This window comes from Carassius gibelio, chromosome A12 (assembly GCF_023724105.1).
Source record: "Carassius gibelio isolate Cgi1373 ecotype wild population from Czech Republic chromosome A12, carGib1.2-hapl.c, whole genome shotgun sequence".
Lineage (NCBI taxonomy): Eukaryota > Metazoa > Chordata > Actinopteri > Cypriniformes > Cyprinidae > Carassius > Carassius gibelio.
Genome location: NC_068382.1, coordinates 5,562,297 through 5,590,252, shown reverse-complemented (window position 1 = coordinate 5,590,252; position 27,956 = coordinate 5,562,297). Strand labels below are relative to the sequence as shown.

General features: G+C 37.2%; 2 protein-coding genes across 5 annotated transcripts; both read left to right on the top strand.

The window, feature by feature from the left end:
• Positions 1-256: 256 nt before the first annotated feature.
• LOC128024969 (SUN domain-containing protein 1) lies at positions 257-21,449 on the top strand. Of its 4 annotated transcripts, XM_052610881.1 has the most exons (22): positions 257-392; positions 4,476-4,652; positions 6,219-6,418; positions 6,549-6,575; positions 6,693-6,917; positions 7,109-7,213; positions 7,666-7,797; positions 8,202-8,288; positions 9,172-9,252; positions 13,002-13,050; positions 13,199-13,254; positions 13,355-13,503; positions 13,619-13,891; positions 14,224-14,316; positions 14,506-14,579; positions 14,689-14,833; positions 15,780-16,043; positions 17,317-17,401; positions 19,461-19,576; positions 19,694-19,861; positions 20,559-20,651; positions 20,900-21,449. In XM_052610881.1, the coding sequence occupies exons 2-22, from the start codon at positions 4,549-4,551 to the stop codon at positions 21,014-21,016; spliced, it is 2,643 nt and encodes an 880-aa protein (XP_052466841.1). In that variant the 5' UTR covers positions 257-392; positions 4,476-4,548; the 3' UTR covers positions 21,017-21,449. The 4 variants fall into 4 exon arrangements, with proteins under 4 accessions (XP_052466841.1, XP_052466840.1, XP_052466839.1 ...); XM_052610880.1 differs by lacking the exons at positions 257-392; positions 8,202-8,288 and adding an exon at positions 2,377-2,540; XM_052610879.1 differs by lacking the exons at positions 257-392; positions 8,202-8,288 and adding an exon at positions 2,762-2,918.
• A 1,115-nt stretch (positions 21,450-22,564) lies between these two features.
• On the top strand, positions 22,565-26,993 carry LOC128024968 (ras-related C3 botulinum toxin substrate 1). The gene is made up of 6 exons (XM_052610878.1): positions 22,565-22,948; positions 23,513-23,584; positions 23,797-23,914; positions 24,439-24,501; positions 24,950-25,109; positions 25,708-26,993. Exons 1-6 carry the CDS (start codon positions 22,914-22,916, stop codon positions 25,836-25,838), a joined length of 579 nt encoding a protein of 192 aa, XP_052466838.1. The 5' UTR covers positions 22,565-22,913; the 3' UTR covers positions 25,839-26,993.
• Positions 26,994-27,956: the final 963 nt, after the last annotated feature.

Below are 27,956 nucleotides of genomic sequence, written 5' to 3'. Positions count from 1 at the left end.
CAGAATATCAAATCAAAAACTTATCAAAGGGTGTTGTTTATATCGCAATAAAAGAATTATTATGAACAAATAAATAAATAACAGTGGCGCGCTATCAAAAAAGTAAAACAAGGCAGTAATTGCATGTTTATTATTATTATTATTATTATTATTATTATTATTATTATTATTATTTTACTAAAAGTATTTCAACTTCATTTGTAAAGGGGTATAACTTGGCGGATATGACGTCGTTTCTCAAGCTTAAGCGCGTGACGTGATATTTAAATAGCCACCTGAGACGTGATTAGAGAAACGGGTCAACACCGTTAGCGCTGCTGAATCTCACTGTAGTGTGAATCAAACGTATGTTGTTTTTGATCAGAGAGTAAAATAAACACGTTTAAGTTCGGGTAAGTTACTTTAAGTTGTCTGTGCTGCTAACTTGCTAGTCAGGTGCAAAAGGTGCTGTTGAGTCAATATTTACCTGAAAGTTACAGGAAACGTAACGTTAACGTAACGTTATATCTTTTCTTCTCGTTGTTTGGTTTGCTTATTGTGGGATTTAATTGTCATGCATTATTTTGTTTTTATTGTACGTTAGTTCTGTTTGTGAAATGCAGTTCCTACGTGGTTTGTGTTTAATGCTGGATGATATGTTGTCCGTCAGATGTAGATATGAAGTGTTTGTATTTTGCGGCGGTAGGCCGACGCTCTTCTCATTGGTTTTCTCTTGATGATGCGGTACTTGAGGTAATGGAGGCGAACACATATGGATTTTAATGGTTTAACTGTGATACTGCTGCTGTTTCTTGTGTTCAATCCTGAGATTCTGAGGTTGGAGAGAGCAGAGCCCCGTTTGAGTGAGTCTCGCGTTTCTCCATAAAGCGAAGTCACTGCATTCGTACATTATCATGAAACCTGCTAAGACGGTAATACAACACACTGATGATGGTCGATTGACTGCGCAGTTGCTTCAAGTGTTCATGGTTTATCATGACTGTAGATCACTTCTCGTAATGATTTATCTGAAATGTATTCACACTGCAATTATGCGAAAACACGCAAGCTTGTTGCAATTTCACAGCTATGGTTAGTGTATGAGAGTTTGTGTGTGTGATGGTACACAGACCCTCCACACAGAAGCTAGGGGGACATGAGTAATTAATTGAGCATATTTTGCATGGTGTTTGCAGGTAATGTGTTATGTATATGTGCTTTAGTCAATTTGTCTGTAAGTAGGCATGTGTGAATATTTTGTCTTGATACTTTAGTTCCATCCCTATATTTCAATGTGTTTTTATTCAGTAATGGTTGAGAGAGCGGTCATATCCAACACCGATAAAATTGTTTATGGTCCTAATTAGTTCTGAACTGCTAATATGAGTTTTATGACCTGTTAGACTCCTCAAATGAAGTCATTTTCTTCCCTCAGATTGCTTATTTAAAATAAAATAAAAAGTTTATTTAATTGTATTTATTTTCTCTCGAGAAAATGGCTGAATGAACCAGTGAGAAGATGCACCAGCACGACTGAATGATCAGTACTTGTGGACTGACCCATATAATCCTGACTCTTTGAATTGAAATGAGAAATCAAAGGCAGAGATAGTGCATAAGAGAAAGTGGCATTAGTCTGCTTGATTCTAGCTAGTGGATATATATATATATATATATATGTGTGTGTGTGTGTGTTTATCTTTCACAAATTAAAACCTTTTTTTTTTTTTTTAAGTAATGTCTAGAATTTGTAATTATAATTCAAGTCTGACAATATGGATTATCAATAAAACCTACTTGCAATATTTTAAATTCTGATTTTCACTAATTAAAAACAAATTAAGTAAATTAAGTCTGATTATATGGGATTAAAACTGCTTCCACTTTTACTTGTTAAAAAAAACAAAATGTCTTGCACATTCAAATATCATTTTCAAGAAAATTGGGTAAGCGTTCCTGTTAACTAATGAATATTATCACAGTCATTCTTGTAATTTCTGCAAAACCAAACTTAATTCAGAAGAATTCACAATAATAGAATTCAAATGTTCAGAGATTATAATATTTATAGCATAAGCCAAAAAACAACACATCCATTAACTGACCCGCTGAGCTCTCACACTGACCCTCAGTCAACAGAACTTTATCTTTCACTCCTGCATGTCACTGTAAAGTGTAAACCGTGATGTGATCATGTGATAAGATCACCAGAGATTAATACAAGGTGTAAACTGGGTATCATGCTGAATTTCCTCTCTACTTTTGAGAATTTTTACAGATGCAGTTCATCCCATGTTCAAAGTACAGTGAAGCACTTTTAAAATGAATAGATCGTGACAGAGGTCATGAGGATAATGAGGGAGGGACAGGGAACGTTTAGTGGCTCACATGTCACATGTACAGGAGCTGAACACAGGAAGTAGAGCAAGCCTTCTTAATTCGCTTGATCCATCCAGAGCTCTTGTGCCTGTAGGAGCACAAGTGTGCAGTAATTTTTTTTTTTTCCATGGGATGACCAGTGACTACTCATGGGATCTGGAGAGCTGGGGCTGGACAGTGCTGTGTGTATTCCACCATTCCTCCTTTATTTTAGCTGTATTTGAATGTATTTCTATAAAGCGTTAGCTTGAATGCTAGTGCTGTTTTTGGTATCGATTTTAAGACTGGAACTTTTACAGCGGTAAGCTGATGTTAATTATACATAGTCGGGTTACTGTTTATCATGTGTCCTGTTCAGCAGCTGCTGTCTGAATGTCCTTTGTCACACTGTCAGACCTCAAACAAGCAGAACACCTCCAGAGTTCACAGACATGAATGCTGGGATTGTTACTAGAGAGATGGCAGTTGGTGCTGTCTTTGAATCATTGGCTTGAGTTTAGAAACGGTGACCGGGCACAGCTAGTGGAAAATGACCAGACCCATTGTTTCATTTTTACTGGGTGGGTTTGATATCTTTTTTTTTGTGGGTTAAGTGTTTGTAGGTTTTCTCTGGAGTGTTAATGTACCAAACTCTCCATTTTGTCTTTGCTTGGTGAGGTATTTTTTTGTCGTTTTTTTATTTTTTTTTATTAGGCTATTACTAATATTTGTGGTTCTATGATCCTCTGATTAGTGATCTAACAGGGCATTTTAAATTTATTTTCTTTGTCCATTTAAAGATTAAAAGTTTTGGCTGGTGAAGTGGTTAACAAAAGGGCTTTCCCTTGTCTGATTATAAAATCTACACAAACCCTTATGCAAGGGATTTTAAACTGTAGTCTGACTTTAAACATTTATTCAGTTTGTTTATTGCAGCATTTAGTATTTTAGTTGAAGTTTGAGAAATTTAAATGACATCACGTTTATGGTTCTTAGTTAGTTTATGGTTAAGCACTTTTTTTTTTTTTTTTTTTTTTTTCTTTTTTTTTTAGATTTATGATTTTATTATTGGTTTATCAACTCAAACCCCATGACCAAACTCCATACTCTAAAACCAAAGTATGATCCAGTTATTAAACAAATTTACAGAATTTGATATTTCTGTCATTATTATTTTATTGTATTCGCAACCCTTATTTAAGGGTGTTAGTTTTTGTTTTTTCGTTTTGCCAAAACAATTGCATTTTGATTATGAGAAGAATAATGGATGATAATTTCTCTTAAGATAATGCAAATCAAGGTGGTAATACAGCCACAACAAAAACACAGCAGATAATAATGGATGGTAATATGGATAATAATTTGGTCAGTTTTTCTGCTTAAGCCTCATTCACTACACAACTTTTAAAATCTGTACAAGTTTTTAAAACACTATAGGCATCATACACTTAACGACTTTGTAAATAGTGACAAAGGAAAAATATCCATCTTACACTAAACGATCACACACTACTAGACTTTTTAAGTTGTTCCAATCACAACAAACTCTAGAAGATATAGGAGCTGTTAGAAGACATGTGACCAATGAAAACCTTCTAAAATCAGCTCAAAATATCCAACATGTTAGGTTTTTTTTATGTTTGGTATTTTCTGTCTAGATGGAATCAAAGTCTGAAGCTAAAAAAAAAATTGGAGTATGTGACCATCATGCACTATACAATTTTCTGTGGAATCTGTCCACTCAAATCTGCAGACTGCCTCTGATTTTGGCAACTAGCGTTAGCTTCCCCAGACTGTAAATCAGTTGAAAATTGTGTAGTGTATTCCAGGCTTTAGACTACGGTTACCACACCTTCAGACATAGTTCAGATATTTTATTTCTAGACATTTTGTCAGGTTTGTCAGAGAACGCAAGTGTGAAATCTTTCAGCAATGTCTGTCGGCAACAACGACTCTAACAAAGCTGTATGTTTACTGCTCCAAAACAGTAATGTTGCTACTTTACTAACAAGTGTTGCTGAAGTGATATGTAATTGTAACTAAGTCAACAGACCTGCAACTACATAGCTGTGTTTACTGAATAATAATAATAATGGTAACCCAATGATGGTCCCAATTACTGTTTTTGTCTCGGTTAGTTCCAGCTACTCCTCTTCAGCACAAGACTTTGAGAGGGAGCTCAAGATTGGGCCCGTCTACGAGTCGCCCAGGATGTCCAGGCGTAGTCTCCGTCTGCACACCAGCCTGAGTCACTATGGAGACGACAGTCTGCTTGACCCATCTCTTCAGCACAGCGCCTCCTTCAGCTGTGACAAGTAAGTGCAGTATGTCCATAAATATCAGCAGGGAATTCTTTAGCAAGAATTAGGCCATTAGTGCCATAATACATTTAAATTCAAAAAAAAAAAAAGTATGAATGAATAAGGGGTGTAACGGTAAGCATATTCTTACCGAACATTTTTAGAACTGGTCTTTCGGTTCGGTACGTATGTGTATAATTGTTTAAATTTATGAAATGTGTTATGGGAGGCACTATGTAAATGAATATATTTCAAAAACAAATAGAATTTTTATAATTTAGAAGCTTGCAATTTACATCTTTGCATAGATTTTAAGTTGAGAGTGGCTTGTTTTAAATATATAGTGTACAGTTACACCCAATATATAGATGCAGCTACTTATAATTCCACTAGTGGTCCTCTTGCTGGGATCATCATCTTACAAAGTTTTAATTTGGTTTTTGGGTGTGCTAGAATAGGTTTTCTTCCCAGTCGGTTTCAAACAACCTGTTGGCTAACTTTGGTAATTCATTTTGTTGAACTCTATTGGTAATGACGGAACTTGTGACCATAGTTGCTTTTGGGAAACGCACCCCTGTGTAGTTCCTTGTTTCAATGAAGTCTCTCCTTCCAAAATATGAAATCTGATCTGATACGTTAGCTTGCCCAGTGTGTTGTGATTGGCGAACGGTTTAGAGCATGTTCTGGAAATGTCACACACCCCTTACCATATCCTCAAGTTTAATCTAGTTGGCTGTTAATATTAATAATGGTGTAAATTTTGCCATACCAGTTTAAGACCAATTCAGAAAATTTGAATGTTTACGAATGAGGAGCATGCTGAACCTTTGCAAGCATGGATTTTAGGGGACATTTCAGAGTGTTATGGTTTTTATTTTTGTTTTTTTACAGCCTGTGGGCTCTGATGCAGCTCAACCATACCTTGTCCCTCTTCTTTGCATATTCCGTGAGCAGGAATTAATAAAATGAGTGACATTGTGACTTCACAGTATCCGGGGGAAGCTTGTAGTAGTCTTTATTAACCATTTGTTGTAGTTCTTAGTTTTCTGTTAAAGAAAATATATCCCTTTGGAGTGGAGCTTTGTAACTTTGCAGATCTGTTATTTTTTTAAGCATGATCCTAACTAAAGTTGAAAAAGTGAAAAATAATCATAGGACCACTTTAAATTGATAGTTCACTTGAAAATTAATATTATCATTTGCTCACCCTCAAGTTTTTTTTTTTTTTTTTTTTTTTTTAATTTTCAGTTTCTTTCTTTCACACGAAAGATTTTGAAGAATGTGGGTTACTAGTTTCTGGTTCCCATTGACTTCTATAATATTTGTTTCCATGCTATGGAAATCAGTGGGTACCAACAGCTGTTTTGTTACCAACATTTTTTTAAATATCATCATTTTAGCCAAATCTTGAACACAAGTTGTGTAGTGTATTCCAGCATTGTCACTTGTCCTAAAAAATAATACAGCTTTAATGTATTAACAATATCAGCTAAATAAAAGGAGGCATCAGGAATACAAAGTCAGCTATATTTTGCTTCTGTTTTCCATCCCCTCTTCTCTCATTTTGTCTTTGTCTGATAGGACACTGAGGAGCAGAAGAGCTCATCACTCTTTTTCAGGGACAACACCGATTATTCAAACTCCGAGGTCTGCTTCCACGTCAGTCCTACAGGCCCATAACAGCACCCTGAACAGCTGTGCGCCCAGCGATGCCTCTCTGCTGTCCTCTCTTCTAGATGAGTCCTCCATACAGGAAAGCACCCTAGTCGACAGCTTTTGGGGTCAGTACCAGCACACTTTCATGATCGCCACGATATGATGCTCTTGAGTTGCAATGAACTGAGAATGATAGACCGCTTTAGCAGTGATTTGTAATTTTAATTTAATCTTTGTTTTGTTTGTTTGTTCAAGGTTTGGATGAAGACTGTGACATTAAGGGTAAGTGTTCACTCTATTTGTTGTAGGTTTTTTAATATATATATATATATATATATATATATATATATATATATATATATATTTATTTATTATATTTTTATTGGATTTTTATTTTAGACCAGACTATAATTGCACACCACAGCACAGTGGAGGCCAAAACGCAGAACTCTACAGCACAGAAAGGCTACATCTGCAAAGACTGCTCCATCACCTCTCCCTCCAAGAACAGCAGTTCCCTTCATAATGCTACTGGGCATCAGGTGTCTGTTACGGAGACGCCCAGATCAAACTTTCCAAACACTGCGTTATACTGCAGGGACAAGAATCGCAGATATAAGCCAGGTGAGACAGTTTGATAACGCACTATAAAGTGGTGTGTTGCCTAGCTGCAGTTTCCCTCTTTTCCTGCCATGTCAGACACCTTAGATGATTTTTTCATGTATCTCTTGGTCTCCAGAAAGGGCCTCTCAGAGGGCTTCCGTTTTTTGGATGCTGAGTATTATTGCACAGGCTTGACTTTATTGTTTCTGCAGGTGCGATGGGGATGTTGTCTGAGGCGTGCATTCATAGCAAAAGGAGAATTGCTGCATTTGTGTTGTACATATGCACTCTACTGATGCATGTGGCTCTGCTCAAAGGTATCAGCCTTGTTTAGTCTGTAGTTCACCTCTCCAGGCTGTGGGGTTCCTCACTGGATGGTTTCTGGCTGTTTGGGAGTCTGTCTTTTCAGCATGTTTTCACTGCCACAGCCGATGTTCAGATTAGGTTCTCAATTACAGTGTAAACATTGCAAACTTTTTCCATAGTTTCTTTTTACACATCAGTGCATGTCAAGGATGGGAAACTCTTCTTTAGCCTCTGGAGTATAAGTATGTCTACAGCTGGGATGGTTTGGATGGATTTGGATTTTAGGACTTGGACATGTACAGAGCTACACTGCATGCATGCAAAGCAGCCAATTGGGTTTAGAGGTTCTCCAGAATATCTATCTCTCTCTCTTCACAGTCTGTCCTGACCACTCCATCACTTTCAGATGTCTTTGATCGTCCAACCTTATCTGTTGATTTAATATCGGTCCATGTTTCTCTAGGCCTGCTGTTATCAGTGTTGCACTGGTGTGTGCGAGTGTGTAAGGGAATCGCTCGCTTCACAATCACTCTGCTGAGGAAGACATTGCGGTCTGTGCAGAAGAAGAGAGCCACCAATGGCTGTGCTAACGGAGGTATTGGTTTTTCTCAGACCCTGTGGTGCCTGGATATTATTTCCACTTATTAACCAAACTATTATGCACACTGTACAAACAGAAAATAGCTTCATCTTAAAGCATTGGAACTCATTTCTGCTCATGACGTCACACTTTAATGTTTTGATCTTGAAATAACTTCTGAGCTGGAATTCTGGAGCTATTTTGTTCTAGGGTTTTTATAGAAATGTTAGTTCTTAACTTGGCTATTTATCGGTGACTGACACATTTGTTTGCAGCAAACAGTTATGTAAAATGCTGTACCGCGGCTCATTTGTGGCCAGAAAACTCTGAAAAATACTTGGCCACCAATAATCTGGGCCTCAAAACATATGTAGTTTAGGAGCCCTGATGTAAACGGCCCCTTTCTGGTATCCTTGCAGGCATCATACAAAAGATACCTGCTTTACCAGCATTTCGTCGTCTTGAAATTGAAGTTGCAATAACGGATATAACTGTCCGTAAACCAGGTTAGTAAGCGGTTTTTATCACAGGGGTCTTATATTAATAAGTATAATACTAAAGTCACCCTAAAGGTGAAATGCATCTTTTATACCACTGAGCCCATTTTATTATTATTTTATGGCACCATATGAACACCATTGTTCACTCTGGTAGCCTTAGTTAAAATGACCATCACTTTTCCTCTATACTTGAGCAAAATATGTGAACTGTGTGCATAGTTCAAGTACTTTTCACCACAATAAATTTAAAACCACTTGATCTCCATGGCATGTCGATTTTTATGGTAAATAGTTAATTTGAAGAAAATAGGTTTTTACTTTGCCCATTTATAAATAAATAAAAAAACGCAACTCTCTTGCTTTAGCTGTAGATCTGTTTCTGTGTGACAATCATTAGGGTTTTTTTTTATTATTCTCTCTCCCTCTCTCAAGGAACATCTTTATTTGCATTTGAGCACCTGTCTGTACCTTTGTCTTTTGCAAATTCAGTCCCTTAGTGAAAGTTTGTCTCCGGAGTGCCAAATGTAAATCATCTTCAGCTATCCTATTACACCTGAACAATCATTTCTGATAAGCCCTTCTCCCCTTCTATCACTAACCAGCTGTTTTAGTCTCTTCCTTGTTGTTTGTCCTCCTTTTTTTTTTCCTACAGCCACCATAACTTCAAACGTTTTTTCCCCTTCCAGATGTTTCTTCGAAGCATGATTACACTGTGCATAAACAAATGCACCTGTCCACCATGAGCACTGCCTTGGCTACATGCAAATCTCTTTTGTTGGAGTCTGTCTGTGCAGAGCTGGGATTGGAGCGACGTACCAGTCTTCTCCTGTATTGTGAAGGAGTCTTGGTTTTATCTGATGTCTGTTTGTTTTTCTGTTTTTCATCATAGGCAATGAGAAATACTACAACAGTATGAGTGTTAAAGAGGTAGTGCTGCAAAAGGAACGACCGAAGATTAGTGGCATACTATGTAAGTACACATACTTGACTTTCAGATATTTTCCTACTTCAAATCATTAGATCTTCATGTTTACAGTTATGCACTGTTAAGGTTATGTGAGTGAGGTTTTTTTTTTTTTGTGTGTGTTTTGTCTGTTATCCTTTTAGTTTTGCCAATTAATCATGCTGCCTTTTAAGTACCTTTCTTTTGGTCCAACACTACAGCAGTATTTCTTATTTCCATTGAGAATGCAATCATATGCATTCTGAGGTGATTTTAAAATTCTAAATTACATAAATCATAATTGTAATCACTACATCAAATCGCTTGTGCATTTTCATGTCACTGTAAGCAGCCACTTATGTGGTCCCAATTAACTAGGATTGGTGATTGATTGATTAATTGGCCAAATGTAAGGGATCTTAAGCACTATTCGGACGGGACTAGTTTTCTAAACTTAGTTTGAGTTTCGATTCTTACCACCTGACGTCTGTGATTTTCATGTACCAATTCGGACGGGACTAGTATCTCCGTGTTTATTACAGAGGTGGGAGGGTCTGATTTGTGCATCTGGGCGTCACAGAGATCACGCGCTCTGTATGCGTGCATTGCATTCATTCAGAATGATTGCCTTAGTATTATTACACAATAAATACTAAATGGCTAGTATAGCAAAACCATGTTAATATGTGGTTCCTTTAGTTTAACTTGTTTTCCTTTTTTTTTAATTAAATGTAATTAAAACATTATGTAACTGAGTACATAAATGAACGTGAGTAATCTTACCTGATGCTGATATTAAAATAGCCGGTATTAACAGTTTACGCGATCTTGCTCTTGGTTTTATTATTTGTATTATATTATTATTATTATTATTTATTTGCCGCTAAGCAAATATATCAAACATCTGCGTGGTAAGAGCATCTACGGTAATTCACGTTGGCCAAAACACACATGGAAACGCGTTGTGAGATAAAATATCACCGGCAATCACAGACATTCGCATTCGGACGGGATTAGTTTTCTCAGAGGATCACTGAGTTTGCTGAAAAACGGTAGGTAATTTGCTCTGGAATTATCACAGAGGTTGTGTGAGAAAAACACAGACGTGGCAGATTCGGATGGGATTAAAATCACCAAGTACGTCTGTGAAACGCAGATTTCTCTAACGACCCCCTGTAAAACTAGTCCCGTCCGAATAGGGCTTTAAATTTATATATCAGTGTAGATTTAAATACAAATTAAATGGCTATCTGCCATCCCCATTGTGTGCTCCTCTGTGGTTTCAAACTGTTTTTCAACAGCTTAGTTCAAATTCTATCTTGGAAGGAAGCTTCCTTGGTACAGTCACTACCTCATAAATACTTGATCTAACACCGGGGTGTCCTGGATGGCTGGGACCCTGCAGAACTTTGTTTCAAACTTGCTCCAACATTCCATGGAGTTTTCAAATAAGCCTTAAGGATCTTATTAGTTGGTTTAATTATGGTTGAATCTAAACTTTGCACTGCTCTGGTTCTCCAGGAATTGATTTTGACACCCCTGCTCTAGTAGATGTACAGGCTCAATGGGTCTCATTCATGAAACACGAGCAGAACGAATTTTTGTGTAAATCGCGTGCAAAGTGGTTCTGGCATAAGTTTTCGGATTCATTAAAACGTTCGTATTTTTCAAATGTTAGTTAGTATGAAATAAATATACACCTGCTCCAGGCCACGCGTAAATAGTGCGTTTAACGTCTGAACGTTTTGCTCATTAATACGGCTGCATTTTAATTCATAATCGGGTACATATTTACACAGCATTTTGAAAAAAACATTATGTATAGTAATTACATACGGTTTTTCTTTTCACTTCTGGGACTGTTCGATTAACAGATGAAACTCTATTAACAGCATCTGTAATATGCTGCCAAGCTTCCGGTTTTTTAGGACCTGATACGCCACTATATACGCTTGAAAATAAAACGTGGCGTTTTGAATGAACTTCTGATAATAAAACTTAAATTTCTGCAGCTGAGAAATTTTAATTTTTAATTCACTTTTGAGAAGACATGTTGAAATCCTTCGTTTGGTGTAATAATATGATGCTCATATATAGTTGTCAGTCGGATTTAATGGGCGGGATTTATGGTAATTGAGCGTGCACGCGCGTCCCATTTACGACTGATTGGAATTCATTAACACACACACACACACACACACATTTCACTATCACATCTGAAGTTTTTGTGAATCAGGAGAAGAGTTTCGGGAAGTTCTCTTTACGCGCAAATCACTCACATATTCACTCGTATATTTACGAATGTTTCATGAATGAGACCCAATGTGTGCAGGCTTCTGCATACAGCATCTGTTTAAAGATGTCCACATTGGTGGCTGTCATGATGAAATTAAGAGCACAACAAATGCCGTAGGAGTAGAACTTTAACACACCAGTTAATTCTTTTCATCCATACACTGGTTCTAACAGGTGATGACTGCAAAAAGGATAATTTTGCAACAGACACTCAGTCTTCCCAGGAAGAGAGGCCTGTAGGGTCCTTATGGTGGTTCATAGTTTCTACAGGTTTTATACTCATCACTTACCCTCAATCCTGGTCATTCCAAGAGCTTCTTGTTTGGAAATAGTTGGCAAGCCATTTAATGCTGCTGTGAGCTCCTTCCCTGCATTGATGCTTTTCAGGTTGTGGTCCGTGTAGTTTGTTCCCAGGCAGGTGTGTGCTTCGGTGAAGAGTTTTCAGATGTCCTTGCATGGCCTGCATTTGCTTCCTTTTCCTTAAACTTTCTGTGGTTCTGATTCCATGTGGGAATCTTTCCTCTTCACTTGTAGTTATAGTAGCTCTTTTTATGTAATAGTATGTTTTTTTTTTTTTTTTCTCCTCCAGTTTTACTCCCAAGAACTTTTTATTGTTTATTTTTTGACATGCATCTCCTTTTGTTCAGTAGTCCTGCTATAGCCTTTGTTTACATATGCAGTGGGGTCCAAAATAATAGATGGCAAAATATAAAGAAAATTGAAGTAAGTGATTAGATATTCAATATGCTGCACTATTGAAGTCAGTAATCAAATTTAAGCAAATTAGTGACCTAGGTATTTTTTATTTTTTTTCCGTCCAAATTTGTCAGATTTTCTTTCATTAAAGCCTGGGTTTTTGTTTATTTTAAACCTGTTTTATGTAGATTTTTTTTTCCACCCTCTATCTGATCCTTAAATAACAATACAGCTAAAAGGACCTATTTACTGCTAAGACATTTATGTAAACGTCCCCTTTACATGTGAATTGAGAAATTGTGCATCGCTGGTTTCATCTCTGAGGAGTTTGCAACTGATCATCAGTTGATTACTGGCTCTATTTTAGGACATTTTAGCAGTTAAAGAAAGGAAAAATTGATTCCTTAGTTTTGTCATTTGATGTTAACGAGCCCTTCTCAAAAGGTGGGCTTAGCAAATAATGTGCAGTTTGTTAAATTTTGTTAATCACCTTTTCACTCCGATTATATTAATTTTAAATAAATAAAAAAATGTAGGCATTTTCACTAGTGGTATCAATTTCGAATTTAGGAGGCTCTTTTTATTTATTTTTTTTTTTTTTACTGAATAAATACTACTCTATGAAAAAAAAAAAAAGCTTTTAGAAAATCTCTTTCTGTGTGTGTGTGTGTGTGTGTGTGTGTGTGTGTGTGTGTGTGTTTGACCTCTTGCTGTGCACCCTAACCCTGCTATGTGCAAATCCACAGTCAGTCTCTACTCACGCTTTACTCTGTGTTTGTTTTCAGGGAGGACTACCTCAGGAAGCTTCTTATGGCTTGTCGATTTCTTTTCAAAGTGAGTTTTGCACTCTTTTCCAATAGATTCATTCTGCTTGTCCAGTGTGGTTAACATAAAGCTTAATTTGGTTAATTTCATAATTTGAGCATTGCTAGAGTGTTGATGTGACAAACAATATTTAACCTATCCTTGTTCTCTCTTCCAGGTGTCTACCTATGCTTTCGAAAGTCCTATTTCTAGTACCTTTCCTTCTGTTTCTTGGTGAGCTTGCTGTTCATGACTGACTATAGGTCTAAATGGAAATAAGATTCTGTACATCACACTTTTTTTTTTCATGTTTCTTCGGTGCTGTTTCTAATAGCTCTGTGCTACTGGGGGCCATCCAGACTGTTAGCCATGCTGCCTTCTGCTAATGTGATGGTGTGGAAGGACGCCTCCTATGTCACCCCTTCAACCACCTCTATGCGTGACTCAGAGGAGGGACAGACACCCCCTGACACAGACACTCAGGTAGTATTTACCTTTCAGCAAATTACTACTATATTGTCGCCTACTAAATTAACAAATTTTTATCAATGCAAAAATATGAAGGTGATTGTCTGTAACTATGTCTCTCTCCACCCAGAGGCCCTTGGTTCTGTTGTCTTCATCAGTAGAGGCAGAGAGGTTGATGCGTTTAGAAGACAACTTGTCTCAGCTGTGGGATCGAGTAACGGGGGGTTTGCTCAGGCAGGAGGAGCAGCACACTGAAGTGCTCAGTCTCTATAACACCCTGCGCTCAGAGCTTCACCGTCACACAGACCGAGAGAGTCTGGGCCAGTGGATTGGAGATCTGCTGGAGGAGAGATTCAGCTTACTGACAGGCGACGTGCAGAAAGAGGCCAAGGACACACAACAGGTGATGACCTCACATTATAAATACTACAGAGTTTTAATAACCACACTTTTAAATCCAATGTTTTTTAGACTCAGTAGCAGTCGTTTATCAGTGAATGCTCATCACAGACGTGGACCACTTAATATATTAGAAAAACTAAGGCAGATGTGCTGTATGAATTGAAATTGGCATGCAAACATGAGTCGCTGAGAGAAATTTTTTAAAATACAGATTCATGAATATTGGGGGCTCTGGTTGTTTATATAGTTACCAGTTTTACTACATCTGTCATGTTTAATATCAGTAACATTATGTAAAAGCTTTATAACTAATCTTCAATTCTCTGTCTGCAGCATCAAGAAAAGCATGCAGAAGAGCGTCAGTCAGAGAATACTCGACTCGCTGAAGCTGAGGCTCTGCTTCAGACATTAGCACGCAAAACTGAGGTGTGAAACTCAGATTGTACATTGAACACAAGATGCTTTTATTAGCATGCAGGGTTTTGTTTTTGTCAGTGGAAACCAGTAAAGTTAACTTTGGGCCGAAGTTCACATGCTTTTTGAATGACATAACTTCAATGATAAAATAAGTCATTTGAGCTAATTCAGCCTGTCTGTCTGTCTCGTTTAATTTAGGAGTTGCAGAGAAAACAAGAACCTGGTTTTAGAAAAATTCCTGAGGCTGAGGTGCCTGCCCCTGATCCACACAGGTCATTGTTTAATCTGGTTTAAAGGGGCAACTGTGGTGTCTCTCAATCATTAAAGTAATATTCCTGGGACTTCATGTAAACTGTTGTAATTTATGTCTGATCTCTTCAGTGAGGGGGATGAGAGCAGCTCCAGTGAGGTTTTACTGGCAGAGGTGAGGCGGCTAGAGGAGGCTTTGCAGCACATCAGAGATGATGTGCAGGGACTGATGGGATGCAGAGACAAGTGTGAGCAGCTGGATTCCCTATCAATCTCAGTACGTGCTCTCTTCATCTGTAGTGGTTGCAGGGTCTGGTTTTCATTGCTGACATTTTAACACCCTTATTTAGCCCTTATAAAGCATTAACCTGGAAGAAATCAATTTTTTTTTAAAAAGCATAATTTTTAGTATGGGGGGGGGGGGGGGGCTTTGAAAAAGTGTCAGGATTAGTAGAATGCCTAATTTAATGTTTATTTTTTTTATTTTAAGAAAGAGAACCATATAAACAACTCTTCTGGCATTCAGATCCATTTTTTGTATCTATTAATTGTGACTTAACAAATAATTAAGGTAAGTGAGACAAACTGAACTTTTGCTTTTACCCTCTTTGGCCTGTAGTTCACATGGTAATAAGACTAAATAGTCCAAAGTTGTTAAGGAGGAGAAATCCTAATTTCATTCTGCTTCCACTTTTTGATGAACCATTGCAGCTCCCACAGAGTGTATTCAAGTAAATGTAATATTGTGCAAAAACATTCTAAAGTAAAATTTTTGTTAGGAAAAGAATATATAGGTTTCATAAATTTGGATTTCTTTTTTTTAGTATTAGTATTTTTTTTTTTTTTTGGTATTTCCATATGCTCTTAATTTCTTATACAAATATAGGCATATAAGCTCAAGTATCATTTGACATTTTTAAAGAATATATTACTTTATTTTTAAATGAGAAGTGTGGTAGTAATATGGTAAAAAAAAAAAAAATCAGACATCCTCAGGTCATCTCAGGCCCAACTGTGTAGCTCATGGCACATTATTACTCAAGAGCTCAATTCCTTTTTTTTCTTTTTTTTTTGTGACTGACTTTCAGAAAGTTATTTGGCTGGAATTTATAAATCCTCTGCTTTTGAAGAACAGTCCTGATGTTTGCAGTCACATATTAAAGTGGATAAAATGAGATTACAAATAAACAAGATCTCATAACTGCTGGATCTGCTCTTCACAGGTATCCGAGCAGGTGGAGAGGGAAATCAGGTCTCTGTTTTATGGCAGTGACCGAGAGGAAGAGTTGGAGCTTCCTAAATCTCTCCTGCAGTGGCTCTCTGATCACTTTGTGAGCACCACTGAAATGCAGGCTTCACTCGGCAATCTGGAGAGCAGCATTCTGGGTAACCTGACCCTTCAGGTAGAGGAGGGCCAGTCACCTTCTAAAGAGACGATCACCCAAACTGTACGACAAGCCACAGGGGAGGCAGGCTTCTCGGAGGAAGTAAGCTTTTAAGAACTTGAGTATTTTAAAGAGCCACACAGATGGGAAATCAAAAATTACCTGTATTACAGTGTATGATGTATCTGTCCATCTGTTTAAACAATGTGCAAATAATTAAACCAAAAAGTACACTATTTATAAAGTTATTGGCTTCTAAAGTAAAGAGTCGGATCTGAATCGCAGAAACGAGTCGTTATAGATTTCAAATCTTTTGCCCATCTCTATGTACGTCACTAGGAGCACTTTGCATAATAATCTCCGCCTACCGTCTTGGGAGAAACGGAACTCTAACCTGCCCCACCCCCCCCCACACAGACGCTCTGGTTGGTGTGATAGCATCATGTCGAGGAGACAGTGTGTTTTAATTTTCACTGCCAAAGAATGAAGATCAGAAGAACCAATGGCTAAAATTCATTTTCACCACAATACCAGAGCAGTACAACAAATCCCTTTTGTTGTGTTCACAACATTTCGCTGATGAAAAGATGGTTCATTACCAACTTTATTTAGAACAACGAGCATTTCCGAATCACAATGCGAAGTATGATTATGAAGTTATGTGTCTGTTTTCTCTCGAGCGTCTTATCAGTATGTGTGCTGTCTGCAGCCTTTGTCTGCGCTGATCTTCATTTACAAACACGTCATTAAAATGAAGTGTAACAAGTGCTGCTAACAGATATTCTGTGATAAAGTAATCCATATGAAAACAACGCGATGTCTGTTTTTCACGTCTCCCTTCATTATATCTAATGTGACCACGCCCCCGCGCTGAACGCGCTATTCAGATTCAAACTGAAGCGCGCGGCTTGAATACACCCACACGGAAGAAAAAGCAGCGAGACTGTTCAAGTTTTTTATTTTACTGTTTGCTTCGCGATGAGAGGAATAAGACATAATTCACCCCAAAAAGATGCTAACGCATAGTTTACCGTGGAGGTGTGTGCGGAACAACCAATCAAAACTGACTATGTTAGTTGACCAATCAGAACACAGTATGCTACCGAAAGGTGGGGTTTAAGGAAACTGAATCTTTTGAACAGCTTCGCGCGAACCGTTTGGGGATCTCTTAGAATTGAGGTCATTTTAAAATGATATTTTGACAATGACAATGTTTTTTTTAACCTTGGATAGATTTAAACCTAATGTACAGGACTTATAAACAGTGATAGGAAGCTTAGAATTTTCATCTTACTGGCTCTTTTTAATAAGTTGAATAACTCCTTATAGTCAAATATATGTAATGCTACCTTTTTGTGATTCTGTTTCTCCACAGCATGTACAGTTCATTGTCAACAATGCAATGAAGCTTTATTCTGAAGACCGCACTGGTCTGGTGGACTATGCATTGGAATCTGGAGGTATAGTAATGGTCTTATCTGTGTCTGCATTTTAAATTATTTTTATAGTTGTTTGTCTAGCTGTACGAACATAAAACACAGAAAAAAGAATTGCATGCTTTCCATGTAGCAGTATGTGAAAAAATATTTCATTCATTGTTATTAACAATGTAAATTGCATTTAACATTGTATTGAACTGGTGGAGGGTTGGGAGCTTAATGAAGTTAATAATTAAATCACAAAAATCTGAAATTAAATCATTTTAAAATAACAGCAATCAAAAAATCTACTAAAGAGATAAAAAAAATAGAATTTTTCTGCATGTAGTTAATGTCAGAGATCAGCCAATGTCAGAGAACTGTTAATTACTAACTTGTTGGCTTAAAATCTCAGGGTGGAGTTCAAGTTATAAAAACGGGCTGATGACTTCCTTGTTCTAAGAAGTCCCTCCTTCAGAAATACATGACGAGTTGTGATTGGGCCAGCGGTTCCTGTGTTGTGATTCAACAGCAGTTTAGAGCACGTGGCCCTCCTGGAAACGCGATTGGGCTAGTTTTGAGAAGCAAGTTGGCAGGATTTGTTTTGAAAACCTGTCAATCCTGATCTGAACACACGTGCTGGAGATGTACTTATAATCACAGGAGCGTTTTTACTGACGAGATGCGCGTGAAAATCGCATTCGTTTTTTTTGCACAGCCCTAACATCTAGTTAACAAAGCTAAACCGCGTTGTCCTTTTGTGTAATAAGTTACAGAAACGGTTAAACGCACCAACTTAAATAACACACTTACCTTTTGTGGTCTATAAACAACACTTTCTCCAGACAAAGAGAGAACTGCTCCATCTTTCAAGAATAATCTTTGTGCGAATCCGGCATTAAACTGTTTTAGATTGAGAAAGTTGTCCTCAGCAAGCTGTCCTTAGCAAAATGTGCTGCAGATAGTTTTACATGTGGATTATAATTGTCGGGAACGAGTTAAACATAAATTGTAACTATTGATCTCCAAGTACAGCGTCCCTGGGAAGGCCAAACAAAGATTATTGGACTCAGAGATGAAAATAACAGCGTTTCTACGACATGGCGACAAACGCAGCTCTTCCTCTTCTCCGTCGGAGCTTAACAAGACCATGCTCCCCTGTTTGTGTATTAATGTGGGCGGAGTTTTGTTAAAAAAACGGTTTTAGTGACGTCATTACTGCAGGAAGTAGAGGGATGTTGTCCAAACTGGTCGTTCGTTGTAGGTGAATTGTTAAATAAAATACCTCGCTTGGCATTGAACTTTATTCTCTAACAACAACACACTAACTAAAGTTTAAAACATGGGATTGAGAAGAACGGGACCTTTTAAAAAAAAAAAAAAATTAAATAAATAAAGTTTACTAGCAACAGATGCTCTAGCAATTGAGCTACAGTACACGTAATTATAACGAATTATTATTAATGATTACATGTAATCAGTTACTACCATCACAGTGTGCGGATATTAGAGGAGTTCCAATAAAACCTACCATGTCCTTACACTACTGTGTATTCTGTCATCAAGCGTACTTGACTTTAATAGAAAAAAAAAAAGAAAAGAAAAGAAATTCTCTTTCTTTCTCGCTCCCGATGGGTGCAATTTTCACCCCTGTGCAACTTTTTGGAAACTACAGTGGTCAAATTAAAATCAAACCATTATGATCTGTGTACTTGTTTAGCTATGCTTGTGAGGGCCAAATGTCCTCATTTATGTATCATGACAAGTGAAGGCATTTTTCTTGTCTCGAGTTTAAAAGGCTCATAAATCAACAGTTTTTATTTAAATCCAGTGTTTTGCACAGTTTTCTGAGGGTTTTTTTTTTTTATTATTATTATTTTTTTTTTACTTGTCTGAATGTTGTTTGCTTTGCCACAATAGCAGTTTGATTGAAATGGTTTTTCATCTTTGGAGGATAACGCATGTCTGAAAAATCAAGATGGTAGTACAGAATCACCCAATCCTTTATAATTATGAGTAGCAGTCTTGCACATATTTCTGCTGTTTAATACATGGGTGCCTGGGTGGTGTAGTGAATTTGAATGTTTCTTTGTGTCTGTAGGAGGCAGCATCATAAGCACACGCTGCTCAGAGTCCTTTGACACCAAAACAGCACTGCTGAGTCTGTTTGGCTTCCCGCTGTGGTACTTCTCCCAGTCAGCACGTGTAGTCATACAGGTTTGATAGGTTTCAGAATTCTGATTTATATTCATCTGCATTTATTTGTAAAGTTATGCATGACTTAAATAGTTATTTCTCTCCTTTCTTAATCTCGTCATTCATTTGTCCCTGCAGCCAGATGTGCATCCTGGGAACTGCTGGGCATTTAAAGGATCACAAGGTTATCTGGTGATTGGGTTATCCATGAAGATTTTGCCTACAGCCTTTTCTCTGGATCATGTGCCCAAATCCCTGTCGCCCACTGGCAGCATCAGCAGCGCCCCACGAGAGTTCAGTGTATATGTGAGTGCACATGAAATCTCGACTAATGAATATAATATTTTAAAAATTATTTAATGAATATTGTGTGCAGAGTTTTCCGCAACCATTTACTCCTAGTTTCGGTCTCATGATCCTTGAGAAATCATCCTAATATGATGATTTGGTGCTCAGTTACCAATAATGTTATTGTTGAAAACCATTGTACACCCCATTCAATGCATCTTTTCTGAATAAAAGTAGTTTTTTTTTTTTTTTGGGTGCAAAATAATAACTGTTCTCAACATTGATAATCAGTGTTTCTAGAGCTCCAAATTGGCATATTACAATGATTTCTGAAGGATCATGTGACGCATGATGCTGAAAATTCAGATTTATCAAAAGAATAAATCATTAAAATATTAACATAGAAAACAATTCTGTTAAATTTGATTATTTAACAATACTACTCTATTTGTTTTTCTGTATTTTTGATAAAATAAATCTAGCTTTTGTGAGCGTAAAAGACTTACTTTATTATGTCAGTCTTTTTGGCTGGTGCTTTATATCCACTGTAGAATTTCCCCATCAGTTTTAAGATTTTCCGTCCTTTTCATAATTTCCATAATTTTCCAAACCTAGATGCCACAATTTGAAATGTCCTGATATTTCCAGGCATGTTGAAAGTTAAATGTTGACTACTTCTCTTAACTTCCTATCCCTCTCTTCTGTTTTATTAAAGGGTCTTGATGACGAGCAGCAGGAAGAGGGGCAGTTACTCGGACAGTTTGTTTATAATGAAGATGGCGATGCTCTTCAGACCTTCTTAGTGTCTGTAAGTATCAACCAAACACATTTTTCTGTAACTGATTGACTGATGGCTTCTTGTAACATTATGCTGCTAAACAAATTCATAAATGACAAAAATAGCCAATACAGTGGAATATTTGAAAAAGAAAAGGACGATTGTCAGTGTGGAAGGTGGTGTTGCATCATCTACCAGCTTACCAGCAAAGCTTTATTTATTTGTAATCTTTAATCGATTGCCTAATTTTGTAATTCTGTGTGTCTGTCTGCCCCAAGGAGGAGGTCTCGAGAGGTTTTCAGATCATTGAGATGAGAGTGCTGTCTAACTGGGGTCATCCTGAATACACCTGTTTGTACCGTTTCCGGGTTCATGGGAAGCTTGTTGATGAATGACTTGCAAGCGCTTAAGATATTGTCTGTCACTCATGCACAGAGAAAAAAAAAAGGAATTGAGCTCTTGAGAAATAATGTGCCATGAGTTACACACTTGGGCCTGAGATGACCTGAAGACGTCTGATAAAGCATTGCATGCTGGTACATGTACTTTTAGGCATCAGGGCCAGATTCAGCACTTGCACTCATCTGAAACATCACTGTTTCCGCTATTGTTAGTCATCAGGGTAATGCTTATTTTTCTTTCTTGATATTTATTATTATTATAATGCCACCCTGTCAGAATTGTCACCAGCAAAAAATGCACTGACTAGCTGTGCTATAAACAAACCTTTAAAGAAATGTATTTTAGACTAAATGTAAATGTTTGTAAAAAGTTATTCAGTTTTGTGCTACTGTTTTTTTTTTTTTTTTTGTTTTTTTTTTTTTTTTTTTTTGAAAAATCGCAATTTTTTTTTGTGTATTTATGTTGATAAGTGAGATTGAATTGTGTATTTTTGTAAATGCTTTTCATGATCTTTATCCAGAGGATTTTGTAAATGCCATGTGAACTTCATAGGTTGGCTTTTCAAATAAAATTCTATTTTTTTTTATTATTTAAAAAAAAGGACTGGATGCATTTATGAATATTGCTTCCCAGAAATTTTTCCCCCAAAATAAGTTTAAATTTGAGTGTATTACACATGTAAGAAATTACAGTAAAAATACAACACCATACAGCTGTTCGCTGCATACCATAGTGTTGTCCATGTTAAATGTTCTCCAGTTCAGTACATTGAAGAACAGTGTATGTGAGCATAAGCTGAACTGAACCCTGATATTGAGGCTGGCATCCAAAAATTAAAACATCCTCACAGATGAGGGACATTTTTAGACCTGTGATCTAAGAAAATATGCACAACAAAATAAGCACATTAAAAGTGAACATTAGAATATTTGCACACAAAATATATGCATCTAGAAGTGGAATAGGTGCATTAATCTCTACTTCGGAAAAGGTGTATCTAAAAATCACATTACAAACATTGCAGTTTTTAAAAATGGACAGTTGCCCTTATGTATACATGTCGCTATCATGTATGTGGTAAGAAAATAAAAATAACATGTACTTTATAAACATACAGACAAAAATGAATAGCATTTCATTAAATAAAAATAATAAATAGTGGGTGGTGTTTCAATAAATTATTTCACCATGTTAAGAATTTTGAATTAATTGCACGTTAACGTTGACATGCCTACTTTTTGGCAATATAAAATTAACAACCGTTACACCAAATTGGCTGTTTTTCTTTATATTTTTGGGCCTGAATTAAAAAAATGTTTTTTCTCCTGAAGTGTTGGCCCCATATTCTTACTAGCCTATATGAGCTATAAAAGCCTGATGTATCAAATATGATACAAAACTCATATGCTATGCAAACTTGACACCTAGACATTGTTCTGTTTTAATTCACTCCTTTTTAAAATATGAAATATCTGATAGTCACATGAAAGTTTTCATCATAACATTAATGTTAGAAATCACAATCGGGTTTAGAGACGTAGATGTGCTCCAGTCCTGCAGGAGGCAGCAGAGAGTGTGATTAGTGGTTGGGACGGGACGGGATATATGTGTGTGTGTGAGTGCAGACCGGGATCTGAGATTTTTTTTTTGGGTGGTGGCTGTTTGTTTTACTGGAACTACAGCAGCAAATGCGCTGGAATGCTGTCGGCCAGTTAACTTTACTCCGTCGAGTTTGAGCGAAATCTCGTGTTCCCTCTCCACTTCCATCGACTCCGCTCTTGTCTCGTGCGTGTAGGATCTGAGAGCGGGTTAGCGTTATCCCGGTCAGAGCAGCTTTTATCGATTCATTCACAGAGAAAGCTAACGGGGTAGCGTGCTAAGTGAACACAGATGCAGGCCATAAAGTGTGTGGTGGTCGGGGACGGGTGAGTTTACCCTCATTTTCAGCATTTATCGTGGGATAAAGTTTTCCACGTCTGGGACGTTTCTTAAATTTGTTTTATAGTGTTTAAATAATTTGTGAACCTTCATTTTGGGAGCTTTTGCGCGGTCTTTATAGCTCACAGATGGTTTAAAAGTGATTGTTTCACACACATTACACATTAAATCTGTGTTTTCCACCGAAAATATCTTATAACTGCTTTTTGTGTATCTTAAGTGTTTTCCGTGTTGAAAAACGTTTAACGTTACCCTTCCCTGAGTTTATTTGATCTGTTACGTCATGAAATACTGCAGTGATTAATGGACAAGTCATCCAAAGTCACTTTTATGATTCATATGAATAACACCGGCTGTTTATGATGTTCAAACAATGTTTTGTTTAAGACAAGTATTTGCTCTGCTTCTTTTGTATCTCTGAAATGTATAACTGTTTTGTTGGAAAGGCAGTTATAGGAGATGACATCAGTTTGCGTTATATAAGACATGGTCATTTCTACCACTGGATGTATTATATGAATGATTTGATTTTATTTATTTTTTTCCCCTAGGGCTGTGGGAAAAACATGCCTTCTGATCAGCTACACCACCAATGCTTTTCCCGGGGAGTACATCCCTACTGTGTAAGCAGACCTGACTCTGACCCTGAGTTTCTTAAAGGGACAGTTCAGCTAAAGATTTATATATATAAGCATTTATTTTTACACATACAGTCACAATCTGAATCGCAGCCTTCGTAATTTTGAGATGTACCTTTTAAGAATATTCATACTGGTACAAGTCTGTGGCTTTATCTATTTGCATAATTTAATCCCTGAATTTTTGTTTTATTTAGGTTTGATAATTATTCTGCTAATGTGATGGTTGATGGAAAGCCGGTGAACCTGGGACTGTGGGATACAGCCGGACAGGAGGATTACGACCGGCTTCGACCGCTTTCCTACCCTCAGACGGTACAATCATAATAAATAATAATCATAATACAAACTGACGTATGTATCTCTCTCCATATAGATTAGAGATTTTAATATAATTAGATGTTTATTTGAGGTTTTATCAGTGGAGCCATTATTTATTGCATATGGATAACATTTGAGAGAGTTTTGACCAGCAAGGATCTTGAAAGTAGTTTGACTTACTGTTATGGAAATGTAATAAACACTAAAAACTGTGCATGTCCTGATGCCTGGTAGGCTAAAGTGATTTCTTATGTTGCTCTGAGCCTTAATGGCAGCTCTGTGTTGTCGTTTTCTCTCGTGCTAAGGCTGAGAGAGTGAATAGCTCAATTGTTAGCCATTGTCATTCAGACACAAACCTCACTGTGTTTTTGTTGCTCTGTTTCACTTGGGAAACAAGTGGAGTCAATTTACAGTTCATTCATGCAACCGTCTAGTCAATGCTGTGTGTTGAAAGTTAGCATGAAGGGAGGGTTTTGTCTGATTTGTTTTTTTTTTGTTTGTTTTGTTTTTTCATATAGGATGTGTTCTTGATCTGTTTCTCTCTTGTGAGTCCAGCCTCGTTTGAGAACGTCCGTGCGAAGGTAAGCAAGCACTCAGAGATTTTGTGATTTAAATCGACGTGGGCGACTTTCAAAATGAATTTAGTGAATGGGAAAGAGGAAGAGGCTGTAAGAATAGTCTGTCTGGCTTGAGTGATTGAGCAAATGTGGTTTCAGAGCCCGAAAATAGCATGTTCATGCTGCTGTAAGGATGCAGACTAGTTCTTTTTAATCTTCTGTGTCTGCAAAATGTCCAGTGACATCTATTTCAAAGGATCAAGTGGCATTTGCCATTAGTTTCAGCTGGGAACGGGAGGTTGTGGTGTTTATCCACAGGCAAAATATAGGTTCGGTTTGGAAATGGCACAGTAGTATGTTATTAGTATGAGTATGGAGTATGTATACTGTGCACAGGGGGCCAGTTTTCTCTCTGTATAGAATGACTTTGCATTTAATGGAAGCTCAACATTTGTTTCATTTTCTTTAACAGTGGTATCCAGAGGTCAGACATCATTGTCCCAACACTCCGATAATCCTCGTTGGGACTAAGCTTGACCTGAGAGACGACAAGGACACTATTGAAAAGTTGAAAGAGAAGAAACTCACACCCATCACCTACCCTCAAGGCCTCGCTATGGCCAAAGAAATAGGTCAGCACTTCAGTTTTAATAAACTGGCATTTAAATGCATTTTATTATTGCTTTTACACGCGTGTGTATGTTGGGGGTGGATTGATGGTATCAATTTTAATCTATTTTAATTTTGATGAACAAACTAATTAATTCTTAAAGGGATAGTTCAGCAAAAAATAAAAAATAACCCGTGATTTACTCCCCTCAAGCCATCCTAGGTGTATATAACTTTCTTGTTTCAGACAAATACAAGTGAAGTTATATTAAAACATGTTCTGACTCTGTCGAGCTTTATGATGCCAGTAAGTGGGAGTTGAGATTTTGAAGACCAAAAAAAGTCCATCAGTACCTCTTAAAAAGTGCGCCACACAGCTTCCAAGGGGTTAATTAAAGGCCTTCTGAAGCCGAGCGATCTGTTTGAGTAAGAAAGCATGTTTAATATTCCTGATTTGAGTTTGGGAACGCTCTGTCTTGATCGGGAGCAGTTAAATAATGACACAACACAATAGAGGATTTTCTGGACAAAATATTGTTTGCGGCAAACTTCAGATCGATCATTCAGTGGTGCAAATCAGGCTTAAAATCTTCACTTTAAGTACTCTTTTGTTCATTACAGGAGCTGTGAAGTACCTGGAATGCTCAGCCTTAACACAGCGTGGCCTTAAGACGGTGTTTGATGAAGCCATCCGTGCGGTCCTGTGTCCGCCTCCGGTCAAGAAGCGAAGGAGGAGGTGTCTCCTCCTCTGAACTGACTGTACTCACAGCCCCAGCTGCAATCTGAGCTCACCTGAGAGGAGAACAATGGAGGCGGGGATGTTGGGAAATGTGTGTTGGAGAAGAAGAAAGAGTCTGCACAGTGTATGCATTCAGATATTTCTCCCTCTTGCATTGTAATTAGATTTCCGCCACTAACTAGCTGTTAAGATGCCAGATAATTTGCTTTCGAGAGTGGCATCCATAGTTGTTTTCCTTCCCCACACTAAGAAATTCCAGCTGCCTTCTAATGATCTTATTTCTCCCTCATTTCGATGAACTAATCACTATTTCTCCATCTTTGTGAGCGTATATATTTTGTTTACAATCTGTGTTTTTGTAGAAGATGAATTATTGCCAAATTTTAAACCTACAAGTTATGCATTTCAGTTTGCTCACACTAACAATCTCATTGTTTCCTAAAGATTTTTTTGGGGGGTAGGGGTTAATCGTGTACTTGTAAGAGACAGAGATTGCAGTAATACTGAAGGAACTATTTTACTAGAGGACAGCTGAAGAAAACACTTTATTATTTTTGGATCGTGTGTTACGGTTTCCATGCTAGAGAGTTTATTTTGTTTAACTGTATGAGAAACGGAGCTAGTTAAAATGCATATAACAGCTTTGTTTTGTCAGCATATCGCATATATTCACTACTGTTTCTAAATCTTCAGAAGGGCAGATCTCTTGTTTAATCTCTCTCTGTATTTTAATCAGTCTGTCTGAAAAGGCTGGCAGTGTGTTTTATCCATTTTACAGTCCCAGTATTGTATTTCGACTACAGATCTACCAGTGCCTAGTAACAGACCAGAGTTTTGTCAGAAAGCAGAGTATGCTGGAAGTTTCTAGACACCTCAACACTATGGCATGGGGTTTGTCTTCTCAAAAGATTACCATGAACACTTTGCTAAATGTAGTGGATTCTTGAATTCAACAAATATAAACCGTTCGTTGTTAGGGTTACAGACATTAAGTATTAAGCTTCTAATACTCACAGGAAACATGGAATGTTTTAATTTTATCATCTTGACAGTTCTCTCATTTTTTTAAAACATTTAAAATGCTTTATTCATGCTTTTATTGTCTCCACTAAAGCTACAATGTATTAACCTTTGTGTCTGAAAATAGAAACCAAATATAAAAATGTTTGTCTTTGTCTTTTGTTTTCATTTATGCGAAGTGCTAAACTCGTTTTCGGCTTTTAGCCAACAAAATTGTCATCTCTGCAGCACTCTATTAATGATCTTACAAAATGTGTAAAACAAAAAAGTGATAATTGCAATTAGTATGGCTATTTTTTTGCAGACTAATTATTTTTTTTACAGGTGTGTAAAGCATGAGAGCAGTTTGTTCTCATAATCATTGATCAGGGCAATGATGCCGTTCGAGGACTTATTAGTGCTTTCTAAGAAAACATTGGGAAATAATAACACACAGCTCCCTCGGAACAAACTCTGACATGACATTCCCACATTTGAATTAGAACTGCCTGAAGATCATCAGGGGTTGTGTAAGCTTTATAATAAAAGCTATATATAAATACTTCCTTTTTGTCTCTTGAGAGGACTGAAATGCAAAGATCAAGATATTTAAGGCACGTTCAGCTTCTACTTTCTATCAGTGGTGAGAATGTGTTTTTTTATTTATTTTTCTCCAGTACATCTGCGGAAAAACAAGTTACCCAGTGACTTGAGTACCACATTCTTCTCACGCTGAGCAGGAAAAGATCCATTTATAACTTCTCAGAGCTCTGTGAAAACTTCATCCTGGGCACATAATGATACATACATACATTTTTAGGAAAACATTTGGACATATATGTATGACTGAGCCAAATGTCTAAAGTAACTAACATGTTTTAAAATCCGTTATATTTTATTGATGGACAGTAATAGATAGTCCAGACAGAATGATCCAAGTACACCACAGCTTTCATCAAAACATCATCCAGCTCCCATCAGTCTGGCCGACAAGTGTCCACCGCTGTTACAAACTAGTGCACCAGGACAGATAAATACACAATGTAGGAACTATGATGTGGACTTGTTCAAGTTGGTCATGCAAATTTGCTGCACTGACCAACAGTAAGCAGCTTGCTTTGAAAGAGTCTTC